This window comes from Talpa occidentalis, unplaced genomic scaffold, assembly GCF_014898055.3.
Source record: "Talpa occidentalis isolate TD23 unplaced genomic scaffold, MPIMG_talOcc4v2.1 talOcc4.12, whole genome shotgun sequence".
Taxonomy (NCBI): Eukaryota; Metazoa; Chordata; class Mammalia; order Eulipotyphla; family Talpidae; genus Talpa; species Talpa occidentalis.
In genome coordinates this window covers 43,830-56,467 of record NW_023601212.1, presented here as the reverse complement: position 1 = coordinate 56,467, position 12,638 = coordinate 43,830, and the positions used below count along the sequence as shown (strand labels likewise).

At 47.9% G+C, this 12,638-nt stretch overlaps 1 protein-coding gene across 7 annotated transcripts in view; it reads left to right on the top strand.

The window, feature by feature from the left end:
• The window catches only part of LOC119240381 (zinc finger protein 717-like), an 18,853-nt gene extending 6,215 nt beyond the window's left edge, over positions 1-12,638 (top strand). For 3 of the 7 annotated variants that reach the window (XM_054692944.1, XM_054692946.1, XM_054692945.1), the window contains exons 2-4: positions 7,220-7,346; positions 7,595-7,687; positions 9,673-12,638. In XM_054692944.1, coding sequence (XP_054548919.1) covers positions 7,223-7,346; positions 7,595-7,687; positions 9,673-11,924 — 2,469 coding nt within the window. In that variant the 5' untranslated portion in view covers positions 7,220-7,222 and the 3' untranslated portion in view covers positions 11,925-12,638. Of the gene's footprint in view, positions 1-1,124; positions 1,192-2,385; positions 2,704-7,219; positions 7,347-7,594; positions 7,688-9,672 lie in introns of those variants that run through there. The other 4 variants (XM_054692948.1, XM_037504723.2, XM_054692943.1 and 1 more) reach the window with 4 other exon arrangements.

The window sequence follows — 12,638 nt, the reverse complement described above, 5'->3', positions numbered from 1 at the left end:
GACATTATTAGAAAATATACAAAGTAGAAAATGGTTAAATTGGTTCTCAACTGAAGAATCTAGGACAGACTATTCAAATTCATTAATTACCAGACAGTATTGCTTTGTCAGTATGTAGTATTGGGACTATTAAGTCACACACTGGATACGCCTGGAAATAAGCTGCGTTCCTGTAATTACTAAACTGCTTAAATTAGTTATGTAAAATCCCGTTTAAAGACGACAACTGGTGGCGCAAAGTGTTGAGTCTCAGCACTGTGAAGCTGTAAGCAGCTGCAGCACGAGTTCAATCCCCAGCCAGGGAGGGTCCCACATGTCGCGCAGACCTCTCCCGTCTCCCCGCTGCTCCCCTCGGCAGTGTGTTTCAGTCAGTCTGCCTGTTCTGCTCCCCACTCTGGGGAGTCCTCTCACCCCACCCCACCCCCACCTCTGGCCTGCACCCCAGCTCTTGTATGCATAAAGAAATAAATCTTAAAAAAAAGACAACCCATGACAAACTGATAAATCTAGACAAAGAAATAGGATCAGGCCTGCTGTGGCCAGACTATGTTGACAGCGTTTCCCAGGACAGGGTCGGTGCCCGGCGTGTTCTCCAAGCCACATCACTGCGGGCTTCCCGCGGGAGCCCCACAACGCGTGGGCGCCCGTCGCCGCAAGGCCCGCGCCGCTGCGGACTTGGCCTGGCACCCGCAGCGCCCCGCGTCGTGAAGGACACGCGCGCCCCGTCCAGGGAAAGCGGCCCGCGGGGCCGGGTCATCGCTAAGGACGGACCCCAAGCGCCCAGTCCCCCCAAGCCCGCAGGACTCGCGGGAGGGGCTCCCCACGCCCCCCTCCGGGAGAGGAGGCGGCAGCCCCGGGGGCGGCGACCGGGCCTCGGGCCGCAAACACGCGCGCTGCGGGAGGGGGCAGCGCGCGGGCCTCCCTCGCCGCGCCGCCCCGGCGCCATGCCCGGTCCCTCCCGGGCGCCCTGTCGGCCCCTGGCCCGCCCGGTCACACCGGAGCTGACGTCCGTCCTGAGGGCCGTCACGGCCCCGACGGGCGCGCGGGCTTCTGGGTAATGTAGTTCCCCCTGGCCGGGGCTGCCTCGTCCTTCTGCGCAGGTGCGGCCCCGCCCACGCCCCGTCTGTACCGGAAACCGGGCTGCAGTTCCCTCGGCCGCCGGGGCCGCCGCCGGGCGGGCTCGTCTCGGAGGTGGGCGCTGGTGGGCGGCGGGGCCGGAGCTGCGCGGGCCGCGCCGTGCGGGTCGGAGGCGTCTCCTCAGGTCGCGGCCCTGGGCGCGCGGGACTGTCCGCGGTCGGGACGAGGCCCGGCGGGAGGAGGCGCCGTCGGGAGCCGGAGGGCAGCGCTGCCCCGGGGGCCGCCGGCCGACGTGGGTGCCCGTCGGGGCGGGGGCGCCTGTCACCGCGGAGAGGCCTGTGCGGCCTCGTGGTGCTGGTCCCGGGGCGGCCTGTTCCCGCCGCGGGGACGCCTGGAGGGCGCCCGGCCCCCGCGCCTTCTGTCCCGCCCCTTCCGCCGCGCCCCCTCAGCACCCGCCCCCTCAGCCCCCGCCGCCCCGCTCCCCTCAGCACCCGCCGCGCCCCCTCAGCCCCCGCCGGGCCCCGCCGCGCCCCCTCAGTCCCCTCAGCCCCCGCCGCGCCCCCTCAGCCCCCTCAGCCCCGCCGGCCCCCCCGCGCCCCTCAGCCCCCGCCCCCGCCCCGCCCCCTCAGCCCCCGCCCCTCAGCCCGCCCCCGGGCCCCTCCGCGCCCCCTCAGCCCCCGCCCCCTCAGCCCCCCACCGCCGCCGCCGCCTGGCGGGGCTTGAGGCCCGTGGCGCCGCGTGTCCGCCGGGTCCGCCGCGGCGTCCCGGAGCCGCCGGCCCGAGCTCCGAGTCTGGAGCGCGCCTTTCCCGCGCCGCGCGGCCGGGGGGCCGGGCTGCTGCTGCCGCGGGGGGCGCGGACGCGGCCCGGCCCGGGAACTGAGGCACCGGCGCCCGTCGGCCCGCGGGCCCGGCCTGCTCCCGCCGCTCGCGTCGGACGGAGCCTGCGGCAGCGGCGGGCGCGGCCGAAGAAGCCGCGGGTTCGCAGCGGCGTGGCCTGGCGGGTCGCCCCGGCCCGGCGCCCCCACAGGCACGGCGCGCGCGTCCTCTGCGGGGCTTTCCTCCTCGGCCGCGGGGCCGCGCGGAGCTCCTGCGGGCGGGCGGGGGGGGGGGCTCGGCCACAGGCTCATTTCTGCGCGGCCCCCGCGGGCCTCGAGGGCCTCCCGAGCCAGGCGGAGCGCGCCTGTCCCCGCTGGAAGGCAGCGTCCCCGCCTGCCTCGCGGCCGGGGCTCCCCCGCGCCTTCCACCCTGCGGGGGCTGGCGGGCTGGCGGCAGCTCGGAGCCAAGGCCGCGTGTTTTAAGCCTGGCCTCCCCCGGCTTCCCCTCTTCACCCGCTGCGCGCTGGAGCCCCCGAGGCCCCCCTCCAGCAGCTGCGTGTCCCGTCAAGGGAGCCCGCGTGTCCAGGATTTTCGTAATGAGGAGCCACCTGCCCCTGATGGAGCCCGCTGGGCCTCAGCGCTCCCTGGGCCGCGCCAACTCCAGAGCAACAGACTAAGTTGCGCTCTCAGATCCCTGCACTGGCTGCTGGCACCTGGCGAGCCTGCGCCCGGGCTCATCTTACTGCACAGCTGAGGAGTATTCCACCGTGTAGACGGCGCCTCCTTAACCCACTCTCCCGCCTTTGAGCACGTAGGGTGTTTCCATAACTTGGCTATTGCAATAGCGCTACAATAAGCAGAAGAGCATCTATATCTCTTCAGATCAGTGCTTTTGCATTATTTGGATACATGCCAAGAAGTGGAATCATTAGCTCGTATGACATAGCTATTTTGATATTTTGAGAAACCTCTACGCTATTTTCCATAGGGGCTGAACCAGTCTGCATTCACGTCAACAGTCATGAGGATTTCTGTACATCCTCACCAACAATTGTTGTTTCTGTTTGTGTGTGTGTGTGTGTATGTTTTAATATGGCAATTTTCAATGAGTTAGGAGGTATCTCATAGTAGTTTTGATTTGTAATTCCCTGAGAGTAGATTATATTGAATCTTTTTTCAAGTGCTTGTAGACTGTTTGTGTGTTGTCTTTGGAGAAGTATCTGTTTAGCTCCACTGTCCATCTTTTGATTGGATTCTTTGTTCTCCTTTTGAGTTGTATGAGTTCTTTGTACATCTTGCCTGTAGCCCTGATCAGATATGTGATGTGCAAATACTTACTCCCATTCAGTGTGGTATGTTTTTGCTTTACTGATAGTGCCTTTTGCTGTACAGAGTCTTTTAGTTTGATGCAGTGAAAATAAAACTGTTTATTTTTGCTTTTATTTTCCTTGCAAATGGAGTTGAATCCCCAAAGACATCCCTGAAGCCTTCATTGTGGAATGTTTTGCCTACGTTTTCTTTTTATGTATTTAGTGTATTTTGGTCTTATATCCAAGTCTGTAATCAATTTTTAGTTGGTTTTTGTGCATGGTGTGAGAGAGTAGTTTCATTTTTCCATATGTGACTGTCCAGTCTTCCCAGCACCATTTTTTGAAGAGACTTTCCTTTCTCCATGGCATACACTTGGCTCCTTTATTGTAGATCAACGGTCCATGTCAGTGTGGGTTTATTTTGGGGCTCTCAATTCTCTTCCATTGGTCTTTGTGTCTGTTTGATTATTATGGACTTGCAGTCTGGAAGTGTGGCACCTCTGTTCTCTTTTTTGTCAAAATTACTTCAGCTATTCAGGGTCTTTTGTGGTTCCATATAAATTTCAGTAATATTTCCTGTATTTCTGTAAAGAAGTCGTATAGAATTTTGATAGGGATTGCATTGAGCCTGTAAATTTCTTTGGATAAGATGGACGTTTTGACTGTGTTAATTCTTCCCATCCACGAGCATGGACTATCTTTCCATTTCATCGTGTCTTCTATTTCTTTTAGCAATGGCTTGTAGTTTTCATTGAATAGATCTTTCACCTCCTTTGTTCACTTTTTTCGTAGGTACTTAATACTTTTTGATGCTAATGTAAATGGTGTTGTTTTCTTGATTTCTTTGTCTTCTAGTTTATTCGCACATAGGAGTGTAACAGCCTTTTGTATATTGATTTTGTGGTCTGCCACTTTACTGTGTTGATTTATTGTTAGTAGGGTCTAACAGGTTTTCTGTAGCTCTGTAGTAATGTCATCTTGAAGTAGTCATGCTTTTACTACTTTTCCAATTTGGATTCCTTTTCTATGTCTCTTGCCTAATTGCTCCAGCTCAGCTGTCTGATACTATGTTGAACGGTAGTGGTGAGAGAAGTCATCACTGTCATGTACCTGATCTTACATGAAAAGCTTTAGGAGCTTCTCACCATTGAGTATAATGCTGGCTGTCGGTTTATCATATATGGCCTTTATTATGTTCCTTCTAATCCTGTTTCACTAAGTACATATCATAAGTAGGTACCAAATCTTGTCAAATGCCTTCTCTGCATCTGTTAATATGATCATATGATTTTTTTCTTTCCTTTAATGACATTAATGGATGGATATTGAACCATCCTCATATTCCAGGAATAAATTCCATTCCACTTAGCCATGATGTATGATCCTCTTGATATTTTGTTGAATTTGGCTTGCTAAGATTTTGTTGAGGACCTCTGCATCTGTGTTCATCGGCCATCTCGGTCTGTGGTTTAGTCCTTTCGTCCCTACGCTCATGCTGCTTGGGTGAAATGTGACGTGTGGTCACTTGATGCAGTGAGATGGCTGCTGGGTTTAGGAGCTTCTGTCTGTCTGTTGGCATTTCTCTCAGCTGATCTGTATACTCAGGTGCACGGTGTGCTGTTTGATGTTAGGTTTTTTGGGCAACTGTTATGAAATTAATAAATGTTTATGAAATTGATAACAGCTATTGAGGCTTAAGATGGCAGACATAAAATGTGGGTATCCACTTTGACCCGCTGAATGTAGTCCCAATTCTCTATGTGTAAAGCTCACCACTTTATAATTAAGTTGCCGTCAAATCCAGTGACTGGTTCTCTAGTCTGCCTTAATTGAACCTTCTGCCGTTTCTGTCAAGACCACTCGTGATCTGAAAATTCCTGCTTTTTGCTTCTGTCACTGCCTCTCTGGTGATTTCTTCTCTTCCCCCTGAATGCTTGTGTTTCTTCTCATAAATGTCATCCACCCATGTGTTCAGTTCTGTGCCCCGTTCTTCATACTTCAGTTCTCTCTGAGTCAGCCCCGGTGATTTGACTGTCCCTACTGTTTCCATCCAGCTTGGACCTCTTCCCCGGGGTTTACACCATTGATTGAATCCTCCTTGAATGCTTTTTTTTGTAGCTGACCACAGCACTTCAAATCCAAAATGAAAACCACATCCCCTTTTTTTCTCATACACACGGTTTTATTTCCTGCCAGCCAGTGACTCAAAAATGAAGTGAAAACAGGGCCTCCCTGGTGGCACAAGGGATTGAGACGCAACCTATGAAGCTCTCTACAGCCACTGCAGCACGAGTTCAATCCCCGGCCAGGTAGCTACCCACAGTACGGTACAGCAGACCTCTCCTGCCTCGCCTGCTGCTCCCCTCAGCAGTGTATTTCAGTGGATCTGCCAGTTCTGCTCCCCACTCTGTCTCTGGTGAATCTTCTCACCCCTGTAACGCTGGCCTACTCCCCAGCTCTTGTGTGCATAAATAAATAAATGTTAAAAAAAATCATAATTTGTTATACCCAATACTTGGAAAACCATAGTGAATCACAATTACCAGGCTATAAAAGTAATATATACAAGTCCTCCGTACATGAAAACACTCAGCCATGGGATACTGGCTGCATTATAGCAATGGTAGATCCAGTTTCTGTGTCTTGCATGCACAAGGAGTCGCCAGAGTTAGGGCCTAGAGTGCCAGCCCCTACTGTGCCAGCCCCTGTCACCTAGGGACAATGTGTGACGTGCAGGCCTGCATCAAGCAGGGCATTCACCCTTCAGACAGCCAAGTATTACCCAGTTCCATTCCTCCTCCCCCACTGCCCTCTGTGTTAGGGTTAGTGCTGTGTTCCATATGCCTACAAGTCTGCTACCACAGTATACGTAACGCTGTCCCTCTGCTTTGTTCTCTGACTTTCCCTTATGCCTTTTCCGGTTTCCTGTTAGGGGATGACTGTTAAACTGCAAATTCCACCATGTAACTTACTTTTTTTTTTTTAGATTTTTTATTTATTTATGCATAGAGAACTGGAGTGTAGGCCAGAGATGTAGGGGGTGAGAGGATTCACCAGAGATAAGAGTGGGGAGCAGAACAGGCATATTCCCTGAAATACACTGCTGTGGGGAGCAGCGGTCGAGACAGGAGAGGTCTGCTGTGCCATGTGGGTCAGCTCCATGCCTGGGAATTGAACTCAAGCCACAGTAGCTGGTGATAGCTTGATAGCACTGAGACTTGAACCCCTGCGCCACCAGGGAGGGCCTGTAACTTACCTATTTTTATTCCCTTGTTATTTACACCCTGTGGTTTAGGAAAGTATTTTGCTTGCTTGGGAGTGAAAATAAGCCTTTAGGCAATTAGGATGTATGCAAACTTTAAATAGGTTATTAGAGACATGTTGATCATCTAAGACTTTTATTGCCAGAATCAGGTTGTATCTGGAAATGCAAACTAACTTCATATTCAGTCTTTCTCCTATCTCACCTCACAAGCTAGGAGCACTTTAATTTGCTAACTGCTCTTTATTTCCTCACATCTTGATTTCTGCTACTGCCTCATACTCATGAGAACATGTGGTTTATGGAATTGCTAAATATCTTTGGATGTTCAGTGAAGTACAACCTGATAACAGAAAGTGTTTTTTTTTTCCTTCCCTCCCCACCCCCACTCCTTTTTTAACCCCAATCTACACTAAACTTGTTTTTGTCATAGTTGCTTTAGGACATTATTCCAGATGTATGTCTATGCTTAAGTCAGCAAACTAGATTATAAGCTGCTTTGAGGACTAGGTTTTTATTCATCCTTAGCATCAAGGACATTTCCAGATTTATAAGGAAAACTATAAAAGTACTTCTAAGAAGTAATGAGTTAAGACAAGTAGGATAATTCTACTGTGGAATCGCTTTTGTACTATGTAGAGTACCAGTGATGGCTGCTTCCTATACAAGATAAAAACATACAAAATTGAGCTCCCAGTCACGTCCTATGCTTCTGACATAGGCTGATGCCTTGAATTGAGAAATGTTCATTACAGGAGATGTTGTCATTTGAGGACGTGGCTGTGGTTTTCACCTGGGAGGAGTGGCAGGACCTAGATGATGCTCAGCGGACTCTCTACAGGGATGTGATGCTGGAGACCTACAACAGCCTGTTGTCCACGGGTAAGTAAAACTGCCCTGTAATAAACAAGTGAAAGCACTGTTTTATCTTCATTGATAAATGTACAGCTGTTTATGAAATTAATGTTATTTAGTTCAAGATGGCAAACCTGGAAGGTGAGGGTGTTCACCCCTGTCAGAGCGCCACACCAGCCTTTCATTGCTCAGCTCTTAAAGCTGTGCTGTTGTTGTCTTCAAAGACTGAGACTTAAGAAGTTTTGTCTAAAGTCAACATTTTCTCTTACCAACAGGGTTTTGTGTTAACAAACCTGAGTTCATCATCAGATTGGAGCAGGGAGCAGAGCCATGGACTGTCAAGGAACCCTCAAACCAGAGCCTCTTAGGTCAGTCACTGCATACTGGGCAGGGAGGCTGGGGGGAGGAGAGCCCAGGACTTCTCGGCCCTACTGAGCTATTTCCCCCCATATCCAGACCTTAGAATGGTTGGTCTTTGTGTATGTGATTCATTCATTATCTGTTCTCCAAATATGGCTCCCTAATTAATCTTCCCCTACTTTTATAATGGTTGTAAGTATCCTTCGAGTAACTGGCGTGGCGTGCAATCGCTAACTACCTTCCCCTAGAAATGTTTTTTGGTTTATCACTCTCTGGAGTCGCAGTTTTACTCCATTCTTAGGGACTGTCCTTTCAGGCATTTACTCATACATTGGTTTATTCTTTCAACATGGTAATGGTAAGTTGAGTGGATAACAACAGTAATCAAAGGAATGTGTGTCCCCCCCTTTTTTTTAAAGATTTATTTATTTATTTATACAAGCACTGGGTACAGTCAGAAGCGCAGGAGGGTGAGAGGATTCACCAGAGCCAGAGCAGGGAGCAGAACAGGCAGAAAGACCGAAGCACACTGCTGAGGGGAGCCGCGGGCAGCAGGAGAGGTCTGCGCGCCATGTGGGACCCTCACCCAGTGGCCAGGGATCGAACCGGCGCTGCAGAGGCTGTGGGCAGCTTCACAGCCCAGCGCTCAACCGCTGCGCCACCAGGGAGGCCCTCGCCCACCTTTTTTAATGGAGTTTATTTTCTGTGAGAAAGGGAGAGGAAGCAAATACACATTAATTAGATAAATGCCACAGTATGGCCAGGGTGAGAGAAAACGGACAGTATTATTTTAGAATGTGGGTTCAGAAGGGACTTTTGCAGAGACTGCTTACATTGTTGGGTATAAGGTTGAGATGACTTGCATGTGCAATCTGGAGTAGAGGTTGGATATCACTATTGGGGGTACAGATTAGGAATTTGTTAACTCAAACCTTGTTGGTTCCAAAGCCACTGAACCAAGAATTTCAGGTTGTGGGAACAGGGGCCTTGGAATCAGAGACTGAAGTTTGTGATGTCACCTTCTTTTTTGGAAATAGTTGGGAGAAAAAACAAAACAAAGAAAAGAAACAATGGACTCCGATTTAAGTTTAACTAGGATGCAATGAAACTCTAAAATATAAGCTAAAATCTTCAGATGCAGTGAATTTCAACTAGGAACATGTGCTGAGAAGTGGAGTTAAGAATACTAGGAATCTTAGTATCTGAGGAATGTGGGAAAAGTTTTTTCAAAGATGTTGAGTATACCCTTAAGTTGCAAAACCTAAATGCTTTAGATCATCAGGGAAGGGTTGCACAAAGTGATGAGCCGGTTTTCTGTACCTACTATGGCTCTGAGAAGCCACTGGTGTACGGTTTAGTTAGGGATTCACAGACAAATGAATGTGTCTTAGAGAAGGAAGAGGTTATGCCTTTGAGAAAACCCCCAGATGCCTGTATATGTTCCCTAAGGAGAAATAAACACTAAGCAAATGTAGATGCAAAGTCCTTGTCCTGGAGCCAAAGTCCTGCTTAAGTGACAGAAATGGCTCTCCTTAAGCCTAGTAAGAAGCTGATCAGGATGATCATGCCATTTACAAAGTATGTTCTGATTGTTCTGAAAAGACCTGCTCAAGATGCACAGTTACAAGAGAAAATATAGAGAAGGAATAGGATAAATAAATGCTAGGTGGAAAGCTCTCCATCAAAATCTCTACCTACAGTGTAAGTCAGTATGTTGACCAAGTATACCCTTATGAATTTAAAAAGTAAGATATTAAATCAGTGTTTTTCATACCTTTTCCATCAATGTGTTTGACATTAGAAAATCTATTAATGTAATTTCATACCTTCATTTATTATGTAAAGGAATCATTTGCATCATAATATTAATGCCCTTTTTTTAAAAAAAAAAAAATCTTGTCCTAGTGTGGGAAGAAACTCCTTTACCTTTATATCAGAAATGCTTAGATGCCTAGATGTTGTTTATGGAATGGTTATTTTTATCTCATTTTAGATGTCCATACTGTGGATGACCTGATTAAGACCAACCAGGAAAACCAGGGCAGGCATTTGTGGCAAGTTCTAATCGCCAATGGCAAAACATCAAGTAAGGAAATAATTGACTTAGGAAAAACACTTAATTTGCATCCAATGTATACCTTGAATTTGAGTATAAATAATGGCATTCATTCAGGAATGATGCCTGTAGAGTTTCATACTTGGAAGAACATGTTCTTCCCTAGTGAGCCTGATGAGATGCATGCAATAGAGAAAATTGAGAGGCCTAGTGTAACTAGAAAATGCCCTGGATATCCCGAGTATCCTAGTCTTCATCGTATGATTCAAACTTTGCAGCAACCTTTGGAATTTAGTGGAGAAGGGAGAGACGTCAACAAAGAAACCATATTTTTTACCCATAGAAGGGATTTGATGGGAGAGAATGCCTGTCAATATAAGTGTAGGAAAGGCTGTTATATGTCAGCTCTCATTGCCCAAGGTAGAGCTCAGGTAGGGCAGATACACTATGCATGTAATGAATGGGAATCATCCCTTTTTGAGAAACCAACACATTTGAATCTTCATAAAGATTTTGAACACTGCAAATGTAATCAAAGTGGGGATTATTTTGGAACAAAATTAAACCTTACTCAGCTTCAGGAAGTACCACTAGGTGAGAAAGTTTTTGACTATAATACATGTGGGAAAACATTTTATAAATTCTCTTTCCTTACTCAACATGAGAAAATACAAGCAGCTGATAAACCTTATGAATTAGGGAAAATGTCCGATAATTCAACCCTCAAAAGATGTCAGAGAACTTGGACTGGAGAGACACCCTTAGTGTCTAAGCAATGTCAGAGAACTTATTTCTGGAAGTCAGGTCTTACTGAACATCAGCAGTCTCAAACCATGGAGAAGACTTATGAATGTAGAGATTGTAGGAAAGCTTTCTGTCAGAAGTCAGCCCTTATTGTACATCAAAGAACTCACACAGGAGAGAAATCTTATGAATGCAGGCAGTGTATGAAATCTTTTCACCGGAAATCAGCCCTCAGTAAACATCAGAAAACTCACACAGGAGAGAAACCTTACGAATGTCGTGAGTGTAGGAAAACTTTTTATTGGAAGTCAGCCCTCACTATTCATCAGAGAATCCACACAGGAGAGAAACCTTATGAATGTATAGAATGTGGGAAAACATTCTGCCATAAGTCAGACCTTAATGTACATCTGAGAAATCATGCAGGAGAGAAACCCCATGAATGTCAAGAGTGTGGGAAATCTTTCTACTGGAAGTCAGCTCTCACTGTACATCAGAGAACACACACAGGAGAGAAGCCCTATGAATGTCAAGAATGTAGGAAGATTTTCTCCCGGAAATCAACCCTCACTGTACACCAGAGAACTCACACAGGAGAGAAGCCCTATGAATGCAAAGAGTGTAGAAAGTCTTTCTACTGGAAGTCCGCTCTCACTGTACACCAGAGAACTCACACAGGAGAGAAACCTTATGAATGTCAAGAGTGTAGGAAAGCGTTCTATCGGAAGTCAGCCCTCACCGTACACCAGAGAACTCACACAGGAGAAAAGCCTTATGAGTGCAAAGAATGTAGGAAAACTTTCTGCCATAAGTCAGACCTCAATGTACATCAGAGAACTCACACAGGAGAGAAATCTTTTGAATGTAAACAGTGTGGGAAATTTTTTAATCGAAAGTCAGCCCTTACTAAACATCATAGTACTCACAGAGAGGGGATACTGTACGACGGTCAAGAGTATAGGAGAACTTTCGATCCTAAGTCAGACCTCACTGCACATCAGAGAACGCACACAGGAGAGAAGCCCTATGAGTGTCCAGAGTGTAGGAAGTCTTTCTCCTGGATGTCTGCCCTCACCGTACACCAGAGAACTCACACTGGAGAGAAGCCCTATGAGTGTCCAGAGTGTATGAAAACTTTCTCTCGAAAATCACACCTCAGTGTACATCAGAGAACACACACAGGGGAGAAACCCTATGAATGTCAAGACTGTAGGAAATCTTTTTACTGTAAGTCAACCCTCACTGTCCATCAGAGGACCCATGCAGGAGAGAAGCCCTATGAATGTCAACAGTGCAGAAAAACTTTCTCCCGGAAGTCACACCTTAGCGTACATCAGAGAACCCACACAGGAGAGAAACCTTATGAATGTCAAGAGTGTAGGAAAACCTTTTCCCGGAAGTCAGCCCTCACTGTCCATAGGAGGGCCCACGCAGGAGTGAACTAAGTAATGTAGGAATACCCCACTGTGCACAGGAGAACACACAGAGGAGAGGAGCACTGTGATCATAAGGAGTGTGGGAAAACATCCTCCAGGAAGTCCGCCTTCACCCTACGAATATTAAATAATGTGGGAAAACTGTTGTAAACCACCTTCCCAAATAAAGAATTCACGTGGGAGTGTAATATGTTTACCAGAGAACATTATTTTCTGTGGGGCTAATAACCTTCATTTCTCTGTCTCCGTTTATCCTTTACTTGAGCTTTTTGCAGAGTGAAAAAACTATCTCTAATCTGGTCCAAAAATGGAGTTGTGTGCATTCTTGCCAGATCTTCCATGTCCTATGATCCTGCTGTACACATGATGCCTCCCCACACCCAGCAGCATTAGCCTTGGGAGCCATAGGGTGAATATGGCAATGTGTGATTTAAGGCAAATGATTGTGGGAGAGCAGTTTTCAAAACTCTACCTTAACAATCTCCGTTTGTACTTCTCTTGCCTGAGAAATATTTCAGCTGTTGAAACTGTTAGTGTGTGGTCTATTACAATGTTAGCATTCTTTATGTTTGCTTTTTGTAAAACAAACAAAGAGCAAAGAAGCCATGCTGTCTCTTTTCATTGTTAAATCACTTGTGGGCAAATTCAAAGCAGTAGTAAGAAACAATGCATCAAATAAAGGAATGACTTTATCATATCGCGACAGCTTGTTGAACACTGATA